Raw genomic sequence first — 25,142 nt, 5'->3', positions numbered from 1 at the left:
AAAAACAGATTTGAAACCAGGAGTCTGGCAGACTAAAAATGTCAGCCTCTGCATTTGGCCTAAAAGACTAACTTCTCAACTATAATTGGAAAACAGTAGAAAAAAATAATTATTTCCTCTAAAGGTCACTAATTAAAAGTATGCACCATCCTTCCTCCTTTCTTCCATACACACATTCAAAGGTAAACATCTGACCACTTGAGGGAGTGACAGCCCTATTCTTGTTAAAAGAGGTTGCAATTACACACCTTTCTTCCCCTCCCATATTTCTAGCAATTATCCTTTTTTTGCTGTTGTGCTTTTGTGTAGGGCATCAGTAATATAGCATGAGCTTGAAGAGATTTAAATTGTCTCTTCTGAGATTCCCAATTCCCAGGCTGTGCCTGTCCTGCTTAGACTGAACCATGTGCAGCAGAGAGTATTTATGTTTAGATTCTTGTGAAGCATAACTTTTGTCATTAAACAAATATCAGGTCAGATTAATTCTTTTCCCACATTTAAATTTTGTTCACAAGAATCCCAACTTTTTTGCATAGATTAAGATATAAGTTGGGGGTGGTAGAGAGGACGTTCTTTGAGACTTACTGAATCTAAGCTTCCATTTAAGGGGGAAAAAAAAAGTGTTTTGTATGTCTGTGTTCTCTTAGGAACTTAGAATAACTAGCATCTACCTACTTCATAACAACATTTTATTACCAGGAGATTTCATACATTTTTATATTTCTTAACAACTTTTATGGCTTATTTTTAAAACTGCTTCACATGTTCTTTGCTTATCCCTTAACCTTCCAGTTCAGTTTTTTTTTTTAGTATAGTTACAATTGGAAAAATTAACACAGTGGAAGGGCAACACAGGAATGTAACAGCAAAGAGACCAATGTGGATAGAACAGTATTTCAAAGAAAAAGTCAAGGTACTCACCTGTACTTCAAAGATCTAGGCTTACAGAAACGAGGCCACAAGGGTGGAATCTCCAACCAGAGGTCTTTCTCCAGCGGCAGTCAGCCCTTAAATGGAGTCTAAGAGAGGTGCAGCCAGGCTGCACCCCTTCCAGTCACACAGCTGAATTGCCTTCACCTGTGCTCCCAGGGCTGACAGGGTCCTTTCCCCAGGTGCTCAATCAGTGCTTCAGGCCATGACTCAACAGTTACCATACTGGTATAAATAATGGAAAGGATTGCGTTGGGCACTTGAGGGTGACTGGTGTCTCAAAATGTTACAATCTTGTTTATTAATGCTGTTTAGTTAGTCCAACCCAAATGGATAGCTCTTTTAGTAATAAATTCTATGTCAGCTGCCTGTTGAGCTCTGCCTGATAGAGCAATGTCCTTTACAGTTCCTCTGTGATTTGGTTTCTTCAGTATTCCTTCATAGTCCTGACAGAAAAAAAATCTTGACCTGGATGAATAGCAGATTTGTCTAAGGAAACAGAAAGTGTTGTGTCAGAGGAAGGCTGAATGACAAACGTACCTGATGGTTAATTGTACTGTTGGACCTGGAGAGCACCTCATTATTCATTCTAGTATACGCTGACAGCAGGCAGCCCAGCTGAAAGGCTGTGCCCTGCCAGCATCTGGAAGGGCTTTTCTATAAATTTAATCAGCTGCAAGTAAATTGAGGGCTGCTGTTGTTACGGACTTCAGCAGAGGATAAATGTTAGTTCACTGTAGTTGAGCAGATCCTTATGTAAGACAGCCTTTAAGTCCTTACCTCGGTACTTAACTGAATTTATCATTTTGCAAAGCACGTGCAAGAGGCCTGTACCAGAAATTCTAGGTCAGGAACAGGATGCCTGCTGAATGGAGGTGTCAGCAACAGTTGGTGATTACTCTCAAAAGGAGAATTTCATTAATGTATTCATTAGCTAATGTTTGTATTTCATTTAACAAAAACACTAGACAGTATTTGAAAATCTTTAAGACAAAGAGGTATGATGTATTTGGTTTTATTTTCTTTATTTTGCAGAGTTTGTAAGCTGCTGTTCCTATAACTATTTGAAACTAAGTTTCAGACTGCAGTGTCTACATCAGCTTCATCATAAAGCTCCAGGTGAATACTTAAATATGTTTGTACACATATTACAACATTTCTGGGCATTCTTACAGAGGTAATGCATCTGTTTTTCCACACAAATATTTGTTCTGTTTGCTTTATATCAAAAGAACATAAACACAACTGGGACAATATGAAGGTAATTACAAGGTAAGGAAATATGCATGGAGGAGACATTAATATGTCTAACTACATCCAAAGCAACACCTTCTCCACATTAAGAAGAATTTAGCTTCAATTAATTATCTCACTGAATGTGTGCTTCTTCACTGCTTTGTGTAATAATATGCACAATACCTTCCTTGGAAAAGATGCCTCTACATAGTGTAGAGCTTGTTTGTGTTATGTTCATAGTGTTCTGAGTAATTGTTCCCAGCCAAAGGGTTTCACCAGCAAATTGCAGTAATACAGTACACTGCAATAATTATATTGTTTCAGAGCATTGTGATATAAACTAAAACCTATTCTAAATTGCATGTTGGGACAGAGTACTTACAATCTTGAGGGTTTTTTCTATCTTCTGTTCTTTCACTATCTTCTTGTCTCTTTTTCACTAGCCAGTCTGTGTGATTTTCAAGTTGTTTTGCTTTCATACTTTCATACATGTTTTCAGAGTGTTCCTGATAATATTTCTGGAAAAGCAGTCCCACAAACTGCAGAAAATCTTCAGTCTAATAACCACCATGATAAGATGGTGGAGGTGGAGGATGAAAGTAAAATAAAGCAACCTGATATTTCAGTGGTTTCATATGGTGAAAATGCTTAGAAACTTGGTCAAGAAACACTGCGCTAGTGGGAGAGGAGAGCTGTGCTAAGCTGGGATGATTAAAAAGGACAGCAGAGCATAATGTATTGATGACACTTCTCTGGAAATCTGCGCCAGTTTGACTCCAAGGCACACGCATTAGCCAAACACGAGAGCTTTGTCACTGTAGAGATGTCTGATACCTGGAAGCTCTCCATTCTCCAGCTATTGAAGTGATTAAAAAATCAGTCCTTTGAGACTATTATCACAAGCGGAAATTAATAACAAAAAAGAGTTCAGCTTTGAATTCTTGTGAAATTGAGTATTTAAGATCCATTGATGGGATCTAAATGCTTATTATATCTCATTCTCTTCTGCTTCATCCAGATGTTGGGTTCATCAACTACAGAAGAGGTCATGGTTATACAAATCATTGTCAGTCCGTCTGGCAGCTTCACAAACTGTATTGCAGAGAAGCCAAAAATTAACCTGAAACAACTATCAATTTTATTCTGAAGAGATCTAAGTTAACTTCAGTTTCCTAAATTATGAAATTGTTTTTTAGAGAGAACACTTTAGTCCGCGTAGCTGTAAAATGACTCTAGCATATGTGTTTGTGAAATTGTGAAAAGATGGGAAAGCATTTTAGTGAAGGCTGAGGAAGAGAGCCAGGAAAGACTTTCAGTTGTTTGGATTTTATCTATCTATTTATTTATTTATTGACAAGACAAGATACTGCCTCTATGAAAATTTCCTGTTTACCGAGGATCCAAAATGGCAGTGCAGGACTGTGGGACAGGAAGCTATGTACTCACTCAGTATACAACAATAATTTAAATAATGTCTGGGACATAAAAGGCATATACATTTATGAATTTACATTGTGATGCCTTTGCTTTTAGGAAGAATTGTAGTCAACTGAATTTCTTTTAAAAAGTGCATCATCTGTCGAGCAATACAAAACCATTACTGATATGACTGTGCTGGAAGTACAAAACTGAGTCTTGAGGTTGAACAGCATTTCAGAATACTCTCCAAGTAGAGAAAAAGCCAAAGAAGGGGGTGACTGTCAGAGCAACAGAGGTACTACTCCTGCCTCCACTACAAATTAAGTAGGAAGAGAACTGGTGCACCACTGGTTCTGGAGGATGAAAGGTTGAAGTTGCAAGTGCTATGAGCACCTAACTCATAGCAGGGCTTTCACAGCTGTGTCTTCAGCTTATCTGCTGCATCTTTAACTAACTGCAGGATAGTTGTGATCTGAAGAACTTGTAGGCATCCAAAGGAAGCCACTTTGGGTTAAGTCTGGAGCTGTTTTTAAAACATTTATGAATCTTGCTGACAAAGACTGAGTTTGCTCTATGAGGGCCTTGCAGGCAAAAATGAAGGTCGTCTTTCCTTAACATTGTCATATGATGGAGATACTATGAAAAGGATTTGTTTTGTCTGGTTTTGCTTGTTTGCTTTTAAAATATACCTCCTTTAATTAACTTTGGATTGGCACTGACATGAGCTTTGGAAATGCTTTTCTGTATCGTTTTTACACTAGTAAGCCTACACATTCTGCTAGCTTCTGAAAATATGAAAATTACTGCTCTGTTCATATCTCCTGATGGAAGCATGCAGAATCAGAAAGCACAATGGTTTTGTGGGATTTGTGGCCTCTGAACTCTTAGTGAACTGTAAGGAAGCACTTAAAGAAAACAGGAAAAGTTTCCTCAATTTTTGAAGGCCTAACGATAAGATTTCAGTGCAAGTGATGGTGTGGTTCTGCAGGCAACATCAGGCTTTATCTTTCCTGTATTCTCAGTTATAGCAGTTTAAAAGGTTCAACCATAGTCAGAAACAACTCATGGAAGTGGAGGACCACTGGAATGAGAATTTGTATTTTAGATCATCTGAACCAATGTGTTCTTAACCCAAGAAAAGGACAGATACACTATGGAATAATAGCAGTAGGACACATGTATGTTGAGATCCCTCTATACTTACGAGTTTTATATCCATCCCAGTCTTATTTACAGTCACCATTTAAAAATTATTTATATTGTTTTTAAAAAGAAAAACATTCTAGAAACATATAATATATGATTGATTGTTTTTTTGGAAAGACAACACAAACCAAGACCTATAATTCTGGCAGAGAAAACCCCAGTACAGCCTAAGCTGTATCTAAGCTTCATTCTATACCTAATGCGCTGCCAAGATACCCAAATTCTTCAGAGAACGGTCTCGGGAGTTAATTACACACACAGTTTGAATGATTTTGACTATCAGTTGAATAAATCTCTCCATATATTTGTAGTTGAAGAGTGAAAGAGTTTGCATATGCATTATTTCCATATAATTCTCCCTTGTCAGAAGGCAAAAGGGCTTCAGTAATATATGATAGTGCAGTCTGTACCCACACTTGGGATTTGACTAACAAACATAATTCAGTTCAAAAAGTCTACTCCAACTGACATAATTACAGTGGTACAGGATTTCTTCATCTTTTGCATCTTGGCTGAATGTTTTTGTGGTTTCACATTCTTTATTCACTGATGATATGCTTTCCTTAACTTATGATGTCAAATACGAAGCCTGCATGCAAAGTGTTACAAGGGAAGTGACCAGCCTTGGCACACCGGCCTTTTCTGACTTCCCCTCAGATTGTAATTCATCAGAGCTTAAAATAGCCAAACTCTTGAGCTGTATATGAAGCAAGAGATATTGCTTCTAATGGTGGTTTTGTTGCAGTTTCAAAACAAAACAAAAATAATACCCCAACCCAAACACCAGTTGTTCTTTTTTCCTTACTGGAACATAAGAGCTTGCTGGGCTACCACTGTAACAGGTAGGAACCTCAGTAAGCAGCATTCTGCTCAGGCTGCTCAGGAGTCTCTGAATGGCATTGCATTGGCCCTCACAGATACATAGGTCAACTTCCAGTTTACCTTTTAGTACTTGTTTTTAGAATGTTTCTGAGCTCTTATGGCTGAATTCCTTCTTCTGTTCTTTCTACAAGATGCCAGAAATATGGATGAATCTCAGTCAGTTATCCTTCTTTTCTTTATGAAATTGAAGTACTGCAGTATAAACTGCATAGGTTGCTTGGGGAGTAAGGGAGTAGTTGTGGGTGAGCACTGGGGCTTTCAACATCATCATCTGCTACAGTAAGATGGACTGCTGCCAAGCAAGGCAACTGTGTGCTTTCTCTTCCTGGACTCCTCCTTTCAGCCCCTTCACTGCCTTTTGCCACTATAAACAGGTAGAAAACAGCGCAATGATCTACATGGGGGAATCGATTTGCTTTGGATTAATGTCAAAATATTTTTGTCTGCTTTCTGAGTTTGCTCTAATAGAATCAGATCCCAGCTCCCTGCTCCTCTCTTTTGTAAAGGAGGGAATAGTACAAGGTGAGAACAAATGGCTCTTTCTGGAGGGACTGATTCTCTCAACAGCAACACCTGATTTAGTTGACTATAAATGACAGTTTGATTTCCAGCTAGCACAGTTCAACCTGTGCTGTCACTGCACACAATAGGCCATTCAGAGAACAGAAGCTGGGCTCAAACAGCCTCTAGAGGGGCCCCCCTCCTCTGGTCAGCTGAAAAGGAACTCCACAGAGTCTGTCTGAAGTTTGTGTTGATGGGAGTTGGCTTGTGTGGCTTGAATACAAAAATCAGAAGTGAGCTTTTATCCCTCAGTACTGACTTTGGCTAGTTTGTCTTTTAAAAGCTGCTGGTCCAGACTACTTTGGAAGTTTCCAGACAACAGCTGAGATTCTATAGTGTTTTCCCCCAAGTCAGGCAAAAGAACAACCAGGAACTGGAGAAGTTCTGCTTCCCTCTACTGCATCCCTGTGATGAGAAGTCATATCTGGCCCTTTTGTGATTCTTGCAGCAATGAATCAGTGATACATGTGGCAAAGACCTGAGGAAATGGCATTCCACCATGTTTCTCATTCATTTCTCTCCAGATCTGGTGATGAGCAGTCCCAATACTGAGCAGCACCAGGGCTCTCCTTTCAGCCTCTCAAAGCCAGAGAAGCTGCAGCACGGTATGTGCGCTGTGTGCGGGGGATTTTCATGCTCCCTTCTGCCTGCGGCCACATTCCAACAGTGCCACGTTAGCACATGACCTGATCTGGTGGTGAAGATTGACTGGAGAAAGTGAAGGCCTGTCCTGGTAGGCTCAGCCCTTCCTCTTGACTGCCTGCAGCAGAGTTGCATGTCCTGGGGAAAACAATGTTTTTTAAAAGAGAATATATGTATAAACGTAACTACAGGCAGTTAAAATTATCTTCTTTCTACCTATTGTCAAAGATCCTACTTTTACCAGGCGATGAGAAAATTGCTCATAATCATTCACTAAGGAAAATGTATTTCAGTAGCTAATGAAATGAATGGAGATGCCTCATCTTATTCCGAAGTGAACTCCCATGGAATTTCAATAACTTGTACTATGTGGCAACTGCATCTGGGCCCTGTATTTGTTGGAAATAATAGGAGACAAGGTATGAGAGGTTCCACCTCAACAAGGTTAACAAACCTGCTTTGACCTGCAGCAGGAGTTGAGATGAAGAGGAAGATAGTTCTGACTGCTGGAGGGCTTAAGATCTCAATCAGCCCTCACCCCTTTAATTAGCATGAAGCTGTTCAGGAGTTACAGCTTACAGCATTGGGCCATAGAAAGTCACAGGAATAATCAGCCTGCAACTGATCAGGAATTGGGTAAACACTACCCTGGGGCTTCATGTGGTCACAGATTTGGCATTGCCTAACTTGGCTCTGCAGCATAAGCAGAAAATTATAATGTATTTGGCAACATCATGCAGCAAGATGCAGTACAGTTTCTCATCAAGCTGAAATGTATTTCTCACATATGAGATCATTAAAGGGTTAAATTGAAAGAAAAACAAAACAAAACAAAAACATCTCTTAAAGGAAGGAGGTTTACAGTTCTCTTTCCTAGGATCGAATCTTGTCTCTGATGTATGTCATTTGATTTTGCCTTAACTAGGGAAAAAAACATTCCTCCTTTGTAGCACCTTTGTTTCATTGATATAGAAGACAGGAACTCTTAACATCTCTGAGAACCTTTTCCCCATTCCTGGACAGAAGTTCATAAATCCTTCTGTGCCTTCAGTTGGTGTGAGATTAGGACATTCCTTAAAGAAAAATACACTCAGAAAAAAATCTTTCAGGAAGAAGGTTTCAATTGCATCATGTGACAATATATCAATATTCCATCATGATACGAATTTTGAACTTAATATGCCAATGGAAATCATAATAAATAGTCTAAAAATAAGTCCAGTTAAATGATAGCTGAATAAAACATACCCAAACTATCACCAAACAAACAAAAACAAACAAAAACAAACAAACAAAAAACCCAGGAAACTCAAGTTGTTTGGGGATTTTTACTGGATTTTGATAGAGGTGGATTAACCCTTGTATTCGGGCCTTTTTGAGTTACAAGTTTTTCTGAAGTTACCACGCTTCCTTGGAATGGATGAATGTCAGAGAAATGCTGTGCAGCACAAACTGTGCTATCAACATTTTTGTAATTACATTAATTTATGAACAGTGCAAATGTGTGAATATGATTCAGATGAAAAAAGCATTCTGAAAAATAAAGGTTATGCCATATTAGTGGCAAATTAAGACGATTACCTGAAAGAGGAAAATAAACATATTTATCCCTGAAAGCCACCACATTTGGACAGAAAGTACATTTTGCACAAACACTGCTACATGGGCGATTCCCCTTCCTGCCTACTTGCCAGTATACGTGGGGCTTGGGGTGAGCTCGCTGTTAATGTAGGTAGGTCACTCTGAAAGTAATGTTTCTTATTTATTCCCAAGGAAACCACGATGGATACAAAGAGCACAAGAACACTATTTGACAGAGCAAATTCTCAGCTACAGTACACTATTTTTCAGCATAGTCACCGTGAGCTATGCATTTTCACCAGCAATAAACAAGAACCGTGCTGTGTTCATTTGTATCAGTGTAGGTGACCCACTGTCATCACTGCTGAAATGCATCACTGTGCTCACATGCACTGCCTGGTCTTTAGAAATGCTCAGCAAGCATCAATGGATGTCAGTGGATGCCATGGAGGAATTAAAGGACACACTGTTACTTCATCCACATTTCCATGTCAGACACCATTCTGTCACACTGCCCCTCTGCTGCCATCTGTCTCACGGCAACAAAACGGAACGGAATATTGGTGGGAAGGTTCAGCCTCTACTGCCGTACCACCAACATCCACCTCTGACGTCGTGGGCCAACATAATAACATAGGAGGCATTACTCTCGGAGCAGCCATTGTAAATACTGAAAGGAAAGCAAAGCGTTCTCCCGGGTTCAGTGACCCCTTTCATATTTCCTAAGGCTTCCTCGGCTTCCTCCTTCTCTGCTCTTAGCAGACCCTCGTGCCACCCTTCGGGCACAGCGCTGAGGTTACGGAGCCGCCCCGTGAGTCAGCACAGCGCCGGGTGCATCACCCAAAGCTCTGCCCTGCGTCTCAGCTCGGGGTTGCCGGAACGGCCGGGCCGTTGGGAGGGGATCGATGCTACCCAGAGAGGAAGAGGCGAAGCGACAGAGCCAGGAACGAGTCTTGGGGCTGTGTGATTTATGCCGGAATGAGACACAAAGATGGGAAAACGGTACTTGGGGGCTGAGACCCTCAGTAGTTCAGGCGGAGATGTTCTTCACCTGAGCCCAAGCCGAGCGGCTGCAGAGCCGAAAAGGGAGATGCTGCTGGCTGCTCCCTTTGGCAGTAAAAAAGAAATAGCTGCTGTCCAAACTTATGTGTAAGTTTTTACAGACACTTCCATGTGCTGGAAGTAGTTTTACGGTGAAAACTTCTATTTACCGGAACATTTTTTTTTTTCTGCAAGAGACGTACATCTTTTTCCCGAACAAGCACTGCAGAAGCGTTAAGAGAACCCTCTTCCCGGAACGCAACACCTCACGGCCTCCGCAGCCCGCGCTGCCGGACCCCTCCCACGCCACTCTGCCTGCCGCCGAACCGGGCGCTCAGCAGCCGCATCCCGCGCGGGGCCGGGGAAGAGGCGCTGCGCCTTTACGGCGGCGGCGCGGCCCATGCGGGAGGTGGAGGCAGAGCTGCGGGCGGGGCGGCCGCTGCGGGTGTGTCCTGCGCTCGCCCACCCCTGTGCCGTGGGCTGGGCTGCGGCTGGGCGGGCGGGGAGGAGGGGACGGGCCGGAGGAGGAGGAGGAAGCGGAGGCGGCCGCGGATAGCGGGCAAATGGGGAGCTGAGCGGCTGCAGTAGTACCGCGCAGCAGCACCATCAGCAGCAGCAGCAGCAGGAGCAGCCGGCGGCGGGTCCGTTCTGGAGGGAGTGCACCGAGATCGGGGCGCGGGCGCCGGCGCCGCCGGACGCGCAGCGGGAGTGCGGACCGGGCTGGGCTGCGGGGCTGGCAGCGGGCTGGGCTGGGGCTGCGGGCAGCGGCTCCCCGGGCAGCACCGCGCTGCGCCCCGTGTGGCTGGGCCTGCCGGGCTGCGGCCGGCTCAGCGCGGTGGGGATCGCCGTCTGATTTCTTTCCTTTTTATTTTTCGTTTTTAAAGCCGTTGCTCCGCAGACGCCGAGCGCCAACTGCAGCCGAGCTGCCCCGGGCCGATCCGCCCCGCGAGCGGGCGCCCGCCGCCTCCCGGAGAGGCACCATGCAGACCTTCCTCAAGGGGAAGCGGGTGGGCTACTGGCTGAGCGAGAAGAAGATCAGGAAGCTCAATTTCCAGGCCTTCGCCGAGCTGTGCCGGTAAGGAGGCGGCCGTGGCCTGCGCGCGCCCCGGCGTTCCGTGCTCCGCGCGCGATCCCCGCAGCCCGGCGGGCGGGGCCGGTGCCCGCGCGAGGCTCGGCCGGCCGTGCCGTGGGCTCACCTGGGCGGCGGGCGGGGTGCGCGTCTCCGTTGGGCGCCTGCAGACCTCGCTGGGGCTCGAGGCTGACTGGGAATAACTTGCCTTCGTGTCGTGCTAAATTACGTAAAGCAGCGCGTCTGAACCCAAAAGGGGAGCCCGGACTCGGAGATGATGGAGCCGCATCCGTGTTCTTTGCTCCCGGGGCAGTTTGATAGGCTGCCATTAGGTGTTATCGGGATAGTTCAGAGGATTGTCAATGCAATATATTGCGCAGTCAACTTTATTGTTTAATTGTAAATGTAAACTTTATGTAAGTCCAAGGTCTCATGACACATTGCGTGAGACTGAGTAACAGCTCTTTATTTCTTGCTGTTACCACTGTTTTATCTAGAAAATGGAATAAACTTTGATAGTGTTTGAACTTCAAAAGTATTGTAAATAATCATTGTTCCTATAGTTTCTGCAAAGCGTGTTCAAGCCTTGCAGAGCACATTTTATGAAACTTTAGGTATGCTTTATTGAAGTATGCCATGCTGAAACCAGCAATCCCGATGTACTGATATCCCTGTTGGCAGCACTGGCTGTAAGGAGAAAGGAGGAAGAAAAAAAAACCCAGAAAACTATTTGGAGAAAGCAGCAGAAGTCTTTACATCAGCTGGCGTTCTTGACATTCTCTATCTGCTCTGTCAAACTTCAGCAGAACTACCGGCATCTTTTAAAGTACAGAAACAGCCACAAGCTCTGGTTTAATTTCTTTTCAAATTTTGTGGGCTTCTCAAGCAAAATACTTAGAGATGAATGATAAGTTTTGAGTCTGCGTAAAAGATTTTTTGTTTATTTCTTTTGTGTTGCTCAAAAAATACAATTTAATAGTTGTAAGGCAAATGTCATTTTCAGGGCTGATATTTGATGTAGTTTGGCTTTCAGTAACAGAAACTCAGAAGAATCTTAGAAAATGCATAACCACTTTCTCCTTGTAATTTGTTTTTCGCTTCTGGTATCATATGCTGTGCTTTTACATTTAAGGATCTCCAAAGGTGACTTTCTGCCCTTCACTGGTCTCATTTCTCTCCTGACTGTGTTATTTGCCTCATTTTCACTACTTCAGAAATGCCTTGCATTTGTCTTTCATAACATAGTACACAAAGAGATTGTGTATCTGTATGTATTTATCAACTGTTCTAAATCCTGGTAGTGCTATAAAAATGGATCTTCAAGTTTTCTCTCTTGCTGCGCTTCCCTAATTTTGTAATGAAGATTAGGCTGCCTGCCTCCCTCTGTGCGAGTGAAGTTCGTTTTGAATAACATTTGCAGAGGTTGGATAGATACATCCATTCAGTCATGCCTCAATTATTTAAAAAAAAAAAACAACATAGTGTTAGCCTATTTGTAGAAGTGAGGTTTAAACATCAGTGCTGCTGCTGGAGCCAGTTGCTCAGAAGTCTTGGACGCTCTGTTTTCCATCTTGGTAACTTCTATTGATACCGTGGTAGGCTACATTTGTTTAGGCAAAGGCTTCAAGTATTTAATGCATAATATCTATTAGATTGTCTGTGTACTTCTATGATTTTGTTGCTGCAGGAAAAGTAGTACCAAGCTCAACATACATCTTACCAGGAGTATTGTGCACAGTAGGACATAAGGTGAGCATACTCATTCCTGCACAGTGATTCATGTGTTAGAGTGGACTATGTGTCTGTCTGTCTACTGTATGTATTTTATGGTGGCTGTTACTTGGAATTTATTTTTCTGTTGCCTAGGGATATACTTTCTGGATGACTAAAAAGTTCAGTTTCGTTTGTATGGCTTTGCAGTGAAGCTGTCCTGTAACCCAGGAAAGTAACAGAAGATGCCTTAATGAACTCCTGAAGCGTGCTGGTTTTAGACCAGCAGTATTGTTTTGATAAGAAAAATCTTAAATTCCTTGCAGCCTGGTACCAGTGTAAGGCATCAGTCCCATAGAGGGATCAGGACATTTCAGAATCAGTTTGAGCCATCCTTTGGGAGATGGTCTAAGTGCTGAACTGCTTTCTTCAGAGTGGTTTCAGGCTTCGTCTCCAGCAGCATTCCAGAGCTGAGATGTCACTGTTGTACTACTTGAAGTGAGATGTGAGAGTGAATGGGACAGCAGGCAGGTGCTGCTCTGGGGCACAGCCGTCCTGTCTTCAGGCCTGCACTCCACAAAGGCTGGGCAGATCCCCATAAATACTGCCCTTGTATTCTTACCCAGTACTGAGTGCAACTTTGGCTGAGTTTCAGTAAGTTTCCCTGTGAAATTTTTCCATCTGGATTCTTCCAAGAAGTTCTGTGGTTGTAGAAAGCATAGACACCTCCTTTATTTTTTTTGAAAATTTTTGTTTGGAGAGACAAAGTTCTGATCATTCATGTGTCTGGATCAGCCCCTCTCCTGCCTGAATTGAGTTTGGTACTTTTGCTTAAGTCTTGCATTCACAAGACCTTGTATCAAAGACTTTCAAGTTCCCTTGCATTGTGATCCCCTCACTGTGGCACAGTGCAGTCCTGCCTTCAGGGATCACAGCGGCTTCTCAGCTGTAGACCAAGGAGGTGAAAACAGTGGCTGTGTGTATCTACCTCCACATTCATAGCCCGACAGCGGTTCCCAAATTAAATTATGTCCCACTGCAATTCTTATGCTTTCATAGCCCCAGGGCTGTGCTCAGTTGCTGAATGAAGGATGGAGCCCTTGCCTGTGGGAGGCCTGGTGGGGTCATGCCTTTGGTTCTGGTTTCTGCTTCCCACATCAGGTTTCTGTTCCATGCAGAAAGGATCCCAGTTCCGTGGCGCACACTGGTGCGGTTTCAGCAGGGAGCAGTACGCCCCTGTTGGCCTTGTCAATATGAGCGCGTTCCCCTGGGAGCTGCAGTATGAGACTGAGCTCCTGTGTGTGGAGAAGGGCACTTGGCGTGGGCTTCTTATTGCCTCCTTCAGTTTGTTACTCAGGAGGTTATTAAAGAAGCTACTGCTGCTGCCAAGCTGACTTGTACTTTTCTGTGAGAGCTGTTGGGTCACCATGCCTTGTATTGAGGTCAGTATCACCTGCGCGCTAGTGTACGTGTGCTGCAGCTGTGTGGCCAGGGCCTGCTCTGGGAATGCAGTGTGTGCTTTCCTTGGGGTCATGGAGTCCAGCTCCGTTAAGGTGTGGCTCGGATCCAGAGCTTTAGGTAAAATACCAGTATCTATGGCCTGCTGAACATCTGCAATCCTGCTAAAGTCAGACAAGGTTTCTTGGGACTGCTGACTGATAAGTGAATAACCCTATTTTCTGCCTGTAAAATATGCATAGATGTACTGCCATTCCTCTTCGGCTGTTGTGAATAAGGAGTCTTGTGTTCATGCAATATACAGAAGGGCAGTGGTAGTGGTACAGCAAATTGCATCTATCAGCTCGAAAAATGAGTTGTGTGTGTTAGGCATCAGATCAGATTAGTGAGGTGTGGCTGTTTACAAGTGGCTTTTGTCTCTCTAAAAGCCATTTCCTTGATGGTAGTTCTGCATGTCATCAGTTAATATTGCCTCTTTGGGAGCCATGAAGATGTGAGGCAATAAGGTTATGGTTATGTAAGTTACAATGATAAAAAGTAAAATACCCAAGAGGAAATAATTCAGAGTCATCCCATTATTCATAATCTGCTTCTCATTTATATTGGGTAAAAAACCATTCAGTAGTGCAACTCATAAGTTCACGTGGTAGTGTGGTAGCTTTTTTGTGTAACTGTTTAGATACTGTGTCGGTTTTATCCTTTATATAGCATGCAGAAAATGTTGAGCAAAGGAATTGAAGAGTTGCCCGAAGTTGTAATTTGTCACAATACATCCTGCAGTTTGACAGACAGCAAAACTGTGCTTGTTCATCTTAATGTCCACATAATTTACAGTCAGATTTTATTGCACTGTGTTTTTCCCACAAAAGATTGAAAGCCTGAGAGGAAGAATTTCTCAGGGAATCCTAGAAATTCTTAGAAGCAAATTCTGCCCACCAAAGGAAGTAACGTAAACAAAATAAGGTAAGGCCTCATCTGGAGTACTGTGTCCAGTTCTGGGCTCCCCGGTACAAAAAAGACAGGGATCTCTTGGAAAGAGTCCAGCAGAGGGCCACAAAGATGGTGAAGGGCTTGGAGCATCTCCCTATGAAGAAAGGCTGAGTGAACTGGGTCTGTCTAGCCTTGAGAAAAGACGACTGAGAGGGGACCTGATCCAGGTTTATAAATATCTGAGGTGTGGCGGCCATAGCGGTGAGGCCAGTCTCTTTTCAGTGGTACGTGGAGACAGGACGAGGGGAAACGGACATCAGCTGCAGCATAGGAAGTTTCGCACGAATGTGCGTAAGAACTTCTTCACGGTGAGGGTGACGGAGCACTGGAACAGGCTGCCCAGGGAGGTTGTGGAGTCTCCTTCTCTAGAGATATTCAAGTCTCGCCTGGACGCCTACCTGTGCGACCTGGTGTAGGGAACCTGCTTTGGCAGGGGGGTTGGTCTCGATGATCTCTAGAGGTCCCTTCCAACCCCTACAATTCTGTGATTCTGTGATAATACAGAATGCCTTATGGTGAAGATTTGTTGCCTTGGTCTTTAGTGAACAAGTCCAGTTGTCATTCTTCCTTGAGAAATTGTTCATGATTGCATTCATTAATGACATGAAAGTAAGGCTATTGATCTGGTTTAGGTGCTACCTACCTACTGCTGAAATCTGCTCTGGAACTTGAGCGCTTGTAATCAAGCTACTGTATGCATCAGTTCAGCAGTTCTTGGTTTTACACAAAGAAGTGTACTTTTCTTGGTGCATGTAACTCTTGTTAGAGCATGTGTCGCCTGTGCTGAATGCTGTGTGGGTATGACAGGTCACTATGGTTTTTCTGGTTTTCATTTTGTCATTGAGTTATATTGAAATTATTTTGATGCAGCTACAAGATCAATCTGCTGAGCCAATGAATTTTCAAGCCAATGTATTTTTCATACCAAAACATTAGTGTGCGTAATTTAAGTTTTTGTGTGACTTGCTCTTGTTTAGTTAATCGGTGCCATAAGTGGGTAAATGCTTCAATCAGTATGATAAGACTCTATGGCTCACTTTTTCTCCTCTAGACTCTGTATTCCCTTGTTTGCTGTGATCTGTTCCCAAGAACCTAGACATGAGTTTTAAGATACATTTAAGAATAGTGCTGGTCTGAAGACTTTAATCTGTTTCTTTATTGGAGACCATGGAGTATGTGTCTATATACATCTATCTGCCTATCTTTTTTTCTCCCTGCCCCAGAAGAACTTAGGGGATTTTATTTAACCCCAGTTTGCTGCGACCACTTAAATATAGCTTCTGTTGAATATCTGGCTTGTGCCAGTTAACTTTTACATTTTATTTTATGGCTTTTAATTCTGTGCGTGCATTGGTCAATAGCTCCCATTGTTGGCTGTGTTAGTCTGAAATACTGTATCATGAGAAGTAACTGGGTAGAATGAATCAGAAATTTCCTTTGATATGAGCTCTAACAAAAATTGCAACTAATGAAATGACAGTGATGATAATGCCATGAAAATGTGTTGAAGATGGTAGTGGAAGAAGTTCCAAATTTCTTAGAGGAAAAATTACTGTGTTTCCTTCTTCTGGGTATAGATGTGCCTACTTCATATCCCAGAAGCAGATGCATGTGTATTTTCTTGATCTCCAGGAGCAGTGACTGACAGGCATCCTTCTCACAAGAGCATACTGCTTTATGTCCGTAAAACTGTTCTATGGGAACACGGAGCCAGGCCATGCGGCAGCTGAAGCTTCTGTAACAATCACCATTTTCATGGTGAGACTGTTCTGTGATCTAACGATCACGTACCTTGCATTAAGGAAGTCTGTGTCTTCCTTGCAGTACATCCCTGTACCACCGCCTGTTTGAGCTGATAGGCAGCAAGGAACAATACTAGCCTTGGTCAAGTGGAGGCTCTTTTGAGAAAGATCTGGATTCTGCTGCCGATCACAGACTGAATGTGAACTGACACTGTGGCCAAAAAAAATAAAAAATGAAAGTCATGTTGGGGTACATAAGCTGTAACTTGGCCTGCCAGGCACGTAGTGTATCTACTCTGTGCGGTGCAGATAAGACTGCTGCTTCACCCTGCTTTTGGTCGGGAGCGCTGCGTTTCAGGGACAAGGCAGGTCAGCTGGTATGTGACCAGAGGAAAACAGTGGGAAGCAGCAGAGATCTTGAAAACGGTGTTATTCAACATGAAGAACTGGATAAATCTTTGAATGCTTTAAAAAGCTGTTTTAGGAAAAAAAAAAGTGGTCTTAAAGAGTAAAAGTAGATTGTCTAAGTAGATAGTGGATTTTGTTGCTCAAACATGGCAGGAATGACATCAGGCTGTCATCCCATTTTAAGGCAGCATTGCTGACCTTTCCTGATAGCAGTGTTGCTTTGTTCAATCTGTAATAATTCAGAAGGTGTCCAGGAAAGTTCTCTGTGTTCATTAAGTAGTCTGAAGTCCCTTTAATACTTCAGGAGTCATGTCTTGGGATGTCTGGGCACAGTTTAAACACAAGCAGCTTTTTCCGATATGGGGACTCAATCTGCGAGGGGTTTCAGAGCTGCCTGCTGGAAGTGTTTGCTCTGCCTCAGTGTACTGCATTGGTGAAGCATCAATCGACAGTGCCTCGTGATACTGGCCAGATAACGCATTAATTCTCATGATACTGGCCAGATAGTGCATTAATTATCTCAACATTTGACACCTTTTCTTGAGGTGACATTCCTGAATATGTTCCAAGGAAACAGGGCATGTGAAAGACATTAAAATGAGTGTGATAATAGATAATGTAAGCACCTGTGCTGGGCACGTCTCTGCTGTAGTGCTGTGGAACAAACACTCCCCTGTATGGTTATTTTTTTATTATTTTTTTTTTCATTTTTGAATTCAGTGTTCAATCCTTGAAACAATGGTTTGTTTTGTACTGATGGAATTTTGCTCTCTTCAGAAGGAATTGTGCCCTTTATGTGATCAAGGAGGAAACTGCTGATGTTTCCATGCTGTTTCAACACTGCACAAATACTAGCTAGCATTCTGTTCCCTCTGCAGAGAGAATTCACCACTGGAGGACAGCTGCATATTTTAAGAATGCCCTTCAAAATGATGGACTCTCATTTGAGGCAATCCTTTAGTTCCAAGTGAAACTTCTATAGTTGTCCTTCTCTTTCCTCCTAACTAAAGTGCTTGGGCTAGCTGTCTTACCTGAGGTGTGATTACCACTGCTAAAAATGGTCATAGGATTCCTAGGAAGCCTGTTCTTTCCTGTAGTGAGGTCGTGGTGGATGACTATGAGCTTACTGAGGTCACCGGAGCCTCCCACGGACCTGCTCTGTCCAGAGGGAGAAGTTCATGTTTCTAGATCAACTGTGCTTTTAGGAAAGCAATTAGCAGAGCCAGACACTGGACTTGGAAGCAAATTCAGTTCATGTTGAGCTATTTAATCTCATCTTCTCAGATGCTGGTTGGCAAAGGTTTATAATGCATCTTGGTTTTTTGTGTCACTCACTGCTGAGTCATGCTTGCTTACTTGGAAGAACTTGATGTCTGCCCTTCCTCAAAAAGAACAGAATAATTTTCTTTCTTCATCACACTGCTTACAGGCTTTTTTTTTTTTTCCTCCCTGCCAACAAGCCATTTTCAGCTTTTTTGCTCTGTAATGCCTCAGTTCTACGTATTCAGTCTTGGTCTCCAGGCATTGCCTCATGAAACTGAATTCTTCAGGGTGCAGCAGACAAAATACTTGAAGGAGACATGTCTGTAGCAGAAGACAAAGTGAAAAATCTTGAACTTTGAAGCTGGGATGCTCCTGGCAGTTTTTCTGAAGGCCCATGTTTGCCCTGTCATACTGCATTTCTGCATGCTCTTTGACGGAATCTTTTCTCAAAACTGGTACTTGGAGAGACCTGGCTTGCACTCTGTTTTAGCTGTGAGCAACATTGTTCTCCTTTTCTTTGACTTCCTGTAATTTCTCCCCCCGATGTTAAGTATGGATAGTACATATGCAGGAGGAAATAGCTCAGAGGATTCTGTAGAAACAGGGTGTCCCACGTTGTATGGCGTGGCGCTTAGTAAAGACTTTTGCTGCCTAGCCTTGATAAAGTTATCTGTGTGTTGGGGTAACTGGTTAATAGCTGATAGAACAAATGATGTCTGGGGTGATTAATGGTGTTGGAAGGAAGTGATATCATACAGGTCCATTTGCGATGTGCCACTCCTTCCCCATCTGTGCTGGTGTGGCCCTCCTTTCTCCCCGCCACTCCTAAATTACTTTTGTGGTTACAAGAACTGAGGTAATGACTAGGCTTATTTTTATCTTGTCAGCTAAGCTTCATTACAAGGGCAGAAAGTGTCGTCATTTCATAGAATGACTTTGGTTAGAAGGGACCTTAAAGCCCATGCACTTTCAGCTCTGTGCTGTGGGCTGGCTGCCACCCACCAGACCAGGCTGCCCAGCACCTCATGCAACGTAGTCCTCAACACCTCCGGGGACGGGGCATCCACAGCTTCTCTGGGCAGCCTGTGCCAGCACCTTTCTGCCCTCTGAGTAAAAAAAATAAAAATAAAAAAAAAAAAAAAAAAAAAACCAAACACAACCAACTTTCTCCTAATATCCAATCTATTCTATCATTCTATCAGTTTAAAGCTATTACTTCATGTCCTGTCATTACATACCTTTATAAAGAAGTCCCTCTCTAGCTTTTCTCTAGGCTTCTTTTATGTACTGGAAGCGCACGGAGGTCTCCTTGGAGCCTCCTCTTCTCCAGGCTGAACAAGGCCATCTCCCTCAGCTGGTCTTTGCAGGCGAGATGCTCCAGCCCTCTGACCATCTTCGTGCCCTCCTCTGGACCACTCCAGCAGCTCCACATCCTTCTTGTGCTGGAGGCCCCAGGCCTGGATGGAGAACTCTAGGAGGGGCTTTACCAGGGCAGAGGAGAAGGGACCAATCCTCTCCCTCTTCCTGCAGCCACTTGGACTTCTGGGCTGCGCGCACACACTGCTGGCTCATGTTATTTTCTTGGTACCTAGCACCCCAAAGTCTTTCTCCTCAGGGCTGCTCTCAATCCACTCATCACTCAGCCTGTATTTGTGCTCAGGATGACCCTGACCAGGTGCAGGACCCTGTGCTTGGACTTGAACTTCATGAGATACAGGTGAGCTGTGAAGCATCGCCTCTTGTAGCATTGTACTATATTCTAATGAGTCAAGTAGTGACCACCTAAATCCAATGGTATGTTAATTATTACACCTGTGTTGCAATGAAAATCTTGTTCCTTCCTTGTAGATAAAAAATAAATAAATAAATAAAAATCAAACATACAACAGAACACTGCAGAAATTAAATACAAATAAGCGTTGGCCTTCTGCTCCATCTGCATATTGCATAGCTGCACGTAGATATGGCATTCAGGGTTGACTTCAGCTGTTTCATCATGTGACAAACCCCCTCTCAGAGTGGAGGGCCCTGTCCCTCTGCCTGCCCTCACAGTGCCTGGCACCGCAGCCTGAAGCTCTGGGGTTAGTAGAGGGCAATAGTGTGGCAGCTCTGGTGTGAGCTGGTCCCTATGGCTGAGTGCACAGCAGACAGACCTGCTGAGGAGGAGCATGAGGCCAGCTGGGTGTGCAGCTGACCAGTCAGGCCTGAAAGATGGTCTGTAGCAGATACTGAGACAGCACAAAGCGCTGAAAAAACGTGTGCATCTTCTCTGGTGGAGCCTCTTTCCATCTGCAGGTCACTGACTGGTCTGGAGGCCCTGATGGTGGCAGCTGCATCCATGGTATGGAGTTTAATAGCTAACCCTGTCCTATGCAGACCTTGAACTGTGTCTTTTGATCTCACTTTCATTTCTGGTATCATAAGATCATTAAGTAAATTTTCAGCATGCATTGGCTATTCTTTGTAGTTGTTGTACTAAACAAATACAAAATTGCTTTTTTTTTTTTCTCCTTTTTTTTTAATCCTGTAAAGGAATCGATGTTACATATTTTTAAGCATATATATATACATGTGTTTATTTTATTAAAACATCTTGGTTAAGAAAATGATTATTTTAGTCAAAGAGCCATAAGAAGCTCAGAAGTCAAAAGTTATTCCCCAAAGAGAGAGAACTTCCCTGTTAAAAATAACAAAGCTTGAACAAGAGTGGGAGGAGGAGCTAAAAGCTGGGCACAACCTAGGGGCCAGCCTCTAGCTTCATGTAGTGCGTTCTGTGAGTTACAGCTCTCGTGACAGAGTTTGGTAGAAACTAACAACCCCTTGCAGTTAAAAAAAAAAAAAAAAGCATCCACATGTGCTGCCTGACCAGGTTGCACAGAAAGGATCCATGGGAGCACTCAGAAAGCTGGTGTGTTCTCTAGTGTGGAAACAGCCCCACTTGCGTTTGCCAATAATGCGCCATCTTGTGATGTTTCCATTGCGTATGACTTTGCCACTGGTGTGCTGTGTGAGATATTCTGGGTGAACCACATCATCAGGGTCCCTGTGGTGTGACAGAGCTATATGAAACCTGGCATTTAGTTGTGCTTGCTTGTTGCATGGTAGGAAGAGGAGGACAGAGGGAGCTTGTTCTGAGGCTGCCTGTGGTGCTGCTCTTGTATTGCAAACAAAGAGGGAGCTTAATTCACAGGACCTGTCAATCTGGTAGTTTTCAAGTGCTGAAAGAAAACTCCTTTAAAAGTGTACATAAGTGTATGGGAGGGAGGAAAGCAAAAAAGAAACTAAGAAAGTCTGCTATTTTAATGAAAGGATAGTGGCCAAAAAAACCCCAATAGTACTCGTAGTTGTTGACCTGTACTGTATCTGTCAGGGGAGGGGGGAAGTATTATTGTGCAAAGAGTATGGGGTGGAAGAGGTATAAAACAGAGCAGCACCCTTTGTCACTCACAAGGTTTTTCTTATTCACAACTTCTACCATTTAAAGTTGGTGGAGAGGCAGAGTCCTTTGCTTCATGTTCAGCTGTTCCTGGATGCATGGCCTGCAAGTAGGGGCTGAGGCTGCTGGAGGAAAACAGACGTGTTTGCAGGTGCATAGGTACTGGGTGGGGTTGTATTCTGACGTTAGGGTTTGACGTCTTGGTGTTACTTTTCCTTCTATTCCAAGGAATAGATCGAAGTGTATGTTGCAGTGAGTTTCGAACAGAGTAGGTTTTTTGATATTTTTCTTGGCCTATGTAGGACAAAAAAATCTAGCATGCTTTGAAGGATAGAAAGTACAGACTTGTTGATAGTTAGAAGGCTCTGTTTTCTTTTCCTTTCTTTTTCTGGTGCTGTTTTAGGCCCTCGGTTCTCAGAAGTGGAGAGAATTTGTTCTTTAAATTTTGTTTTATTTTCAGTTGAGTAGAGAGAGAATTTTTGGTCACAGACTTATCACCAAGCTTGAATTGGTTTTTGTGGCTAACTGTGTTTCAAGAGCTCTAGCTAGTTCACCTTCTGATTCCTTTGGTAATACAGTGTGATCATAGCTCTGCTGTTTGTGTATGCTCTGAGGCAGTGATCTTCCACACTTTGTTGCTTCTAAGCAGTGGACCACTTGCTTGCAAATGGCACTTCACCTCAAGATAGAGGCGAATCAGAATTTTCCTTTATGCATTAGAAACACTGAATTTTACTGTTGTCTAGTCAGCTGCTGTGCTTTAATTGTGAAAGTTTTTGAGATACTGGTGGGATGTAAGTGCTTCTGTGAGTCGGCTGAGAGTCTGCTCTTGGTACCCAAACTGATGCTGGAAGGAGCCAGAAGTGGTTGAATGGAAGAACAGAAATCTGTTTGGGGAGTCTCTTTCCTTGAGCTAAAATAAACTTGGGTGCATAGTACAGAATTTTTGGGTGCAGCTATTACTTCCCCATGTACTGTGCAAACCACCAGCTTTTCTATAGTGAAACCTTTTTTCTCATTTTTGCACTGTTGTGCTACTGTGCTGGGCAGTTTCCTGACCGTGCATCTCAGGTCACGATAGTTATTATCTAGGAGGGGGCTGGCACAGTGTGTTTGTACTGTGATATGATCTCTTTGTTTTGAGTAATCTGTTAATATGTAATGCTTAATCTCATTCCTTTTTGTCAGCTTTTTCCTCAAGTCTTGTCACAACAATGATAATAGACCTGCACCTCTAATTGCAAGAGGTAACTAAAGAAAACCAATGATTTGGGATGTTTCTTTTGTGTCTCTGGCTATAAAGCAGAGAAGCTCTGGCCACATTGAAGGCAGGGGCCTGGGCGGGTTGGACATGAGTCTGATGGTCTTTGGCTGTTTGTATGTTAATAGAGAGTTTCCATGATTCTCCCTTGCTCCTTGAGTTTCTCTTATTTTCCTTTAGAGAAAAAAAAAGCCTGTAGAACGAGACAGCAAAGCTTTCTTCTAAAATAGATAAATAAAAATTGTTTCTAAAACCACTGAACATGGGTAGAGTATTTGCTATACTTGACATGTATTTTTAAAATGTTTTTCCTTTCTTTGTCTGTCAGCTTTTGTACCAGTGGTCTGTGGGAAAAGTATACTTGATCCCTGCCCCCTACTCCAAGTTATAGAATTGCCATCAGTAGTCTTAATTAAAATGCTTATTTAGGTTGATATGCCCAAAAGCTCCTATTCCAGTTCTCCTGATCCCAGTGAGAGCTGAAGATGCTTGCAGACCTTCGCCTAATCCAGCATCCTCTGAAACTGTTGGAAATCTCAGTAGTTGAATTCCTTGGGGACTAAATATAGGCCTGCTGTTTCATTTTTCTTTTAAATGGAAAAGTGGGGAGTTGGGGACTGAAATTGAAATTCTTCATAGTGGCACAGGTTCAATGTGAAACCTGCAGTCAACAGCATGTGGACCTCTGCTGGTTTGTTCTTCCTTTGTTGCAGAAGAAATACTGAGAGCGAGCGTTTAAGAGGTGTAAGTAATGACTTGATAACAGTGACTGATAGCCAATAATCAAAATTTGGTAGGTAACAATTAAAACATACTACTGTAGTGCTATTGGAAGTGTTTTGAATCCCTCCTTGATTCAGAAGGATCTGGTAGAATAATTTGAAATGTTTTTTGTAGGACCTTTTCTTGTAGTGACTGATAAGTGGGTGTGAAAGCTCCCTGTAAGAATAGATTTTTAGCATGCCTGTTGCTGATGGTATAGTGAAAGGTTAACACAAAATGTTTATTTGTGGAAAGTGCATGAAATCCTTGTAAAATCTCCTTTTTCCATCTCATCTCCCTCTAAATCAAAGTAGATTCCCAGTTTCTGGGAACTAATTCAAACAAGATGGAGCAGACTAGCGGCACTGCTAACATCACAGTGAAGAAAGGTTTGGGCTGGAGTATGTTTTTGGTAAATATTATTTACTCTTTAAGAAGTAATGTTTGTGTTGGAGTGTTTTCAGCAGCCAGTTTGGCTTCAGGAAATAATTGTTGGAACTGTCTTTAAGAAAACAGGGATGAGAGTTCCTCTTTGGTCCTTTTGGACCTCCTTTTGAAGAAATAAAAACTACTAAAGGGTTAACACCTCCACCCCATCTTCTGTATGTCTTCAAAAGCGAAAATTCTTTCCCTGACTTTTTTCCTTCCTCCCAACAACTCCAGGAAATTAAATTGTTTATTCAAACTGTCTCATGTCTGTGTTGGATGGCTACCTTAGCTCAGGAACTCGGAGACATTCCTGTGAGGCAAATCCCCAAAACCTGAGAGGTGGCTCTTTTCCTGCTGTACTGTAAATGTATGGTTTGACTGCCAGAGGGCTTTGAAACATGCCATCCAGACAGCTTTGAAATATGAATGAAGTCTGACTTTACATAGATGAGCTGCAAGCAATTGAAATAGGTTTAAATATTTGCTGCTGTCTTCCATGCATTCATTTGTACCTAGAATTGGAATGTGGGGGATATTGAGGATGTTTCCAAGTCACAGAATTCACTCAAATCCAAGAGAAATGAGAGAAAAGTCTCTTCAACTGAGCTTTGGTCTTGCAGTCATCACAGGGTTTATCTCTGGACTATACATAATTGTATCTCAAACTAGTATGTGAATTTCCCAATATTTTTCCACCTGTCAAATGCAGTTATAGTAAAAACCTATCACACTGTTGATGTGTGGATGAACTGGTAGCAATTTGCTCTAGGATCGCTGGGTTTCAAAGGAGATTTAAAGTATTTGTTGCTTTGACTTGATATTTATTAGCAGCTCTTCATTTATTTCTGTCTGCTCCAAAGCACCATTTGAAATTAAAAATCTGAGGCATTAACATTTGACTATTTTTCATTGATGATTTCTATAAAAGCAGCCTTGAAAATGAAGCACCATGTACTTTGAAAGCAGAAAGAAGGAATTGTGAGGCCACATTTCAATCCTTTTCCCCAGACAGTAGTAGCACTGGGGGCTGTTTTCATGCTGAACTTGTTCTGCCTGGAGAAAAGAAGGTTCTGGAGGGGCCTGATTACAGCCTTCCAGTACTTGAGGGGAGCTTAT

At 42.8% G+C, this 25,142-nt stretch overlaps 1 protein-coding gene and 1 long non-coding RNA gene across 2 annotated transcripts in view; one reads left to right on the top strand and one right to left on the bottom strand.

Moving 5' to 3' along the window:
- Positions 1-2,591: 2,591 nt before the first annotated feature.
- LOC146544338 (uncharacterized) lies at positions 2,592-9,833 on the bottom strand. Its single transcript, XR_014883735.1, has 2 exons — positions 9,702-9,833; positions 2,592-7,014 (listed from the first exon to the last, which is right to left on the bottom strand). It is a non-coding gene; the product is annotated as an uncharacterized LOC146544338 (long non-coding RNA).
- Positions 9,834-9,982: 149 nt separating this feature from the next.
- Positions 9,983-25,142, top strand: part of ITPK1 (inositol-tetrakisphosphate 1-kinase) — a 135,481-nt gene continuing 120,321 nt past the window's right edge. The window contains exons 1-2 of the mRNA XM_085225530.1: positions 9,983-10,139; positions 10,383-10,573. Coding sequence (XP_085081656.1) covers positions 10,479-10,573 — 95 coding nt within the window. The 5' untranslated portion in view covers positions 9,983-10,139; positions 10,383-10,478. The remainder of the gene's footprint in view (positions 10,140-10,382; positions 10,574-25,142) is intronic.

Source organism: Meleagris gallopavo, chromosome 5 (assembly GCF_905368555.1).
Source record: "Meleagris gallopavo chromosome 5, MGAL_WU_HG_1.1, whole genome shotgun sequence".
Lineage (NCBI taxonomy): Eukaryota > Metazoa > Chordata > Aves > Galliformes > Phasianidae > Meleagris > Meleagris gallopavo.
Note: the sequence above shows the minus strand (reverse complement) of the source record. Positions and strands in the feature narration are given on the sequence as shown.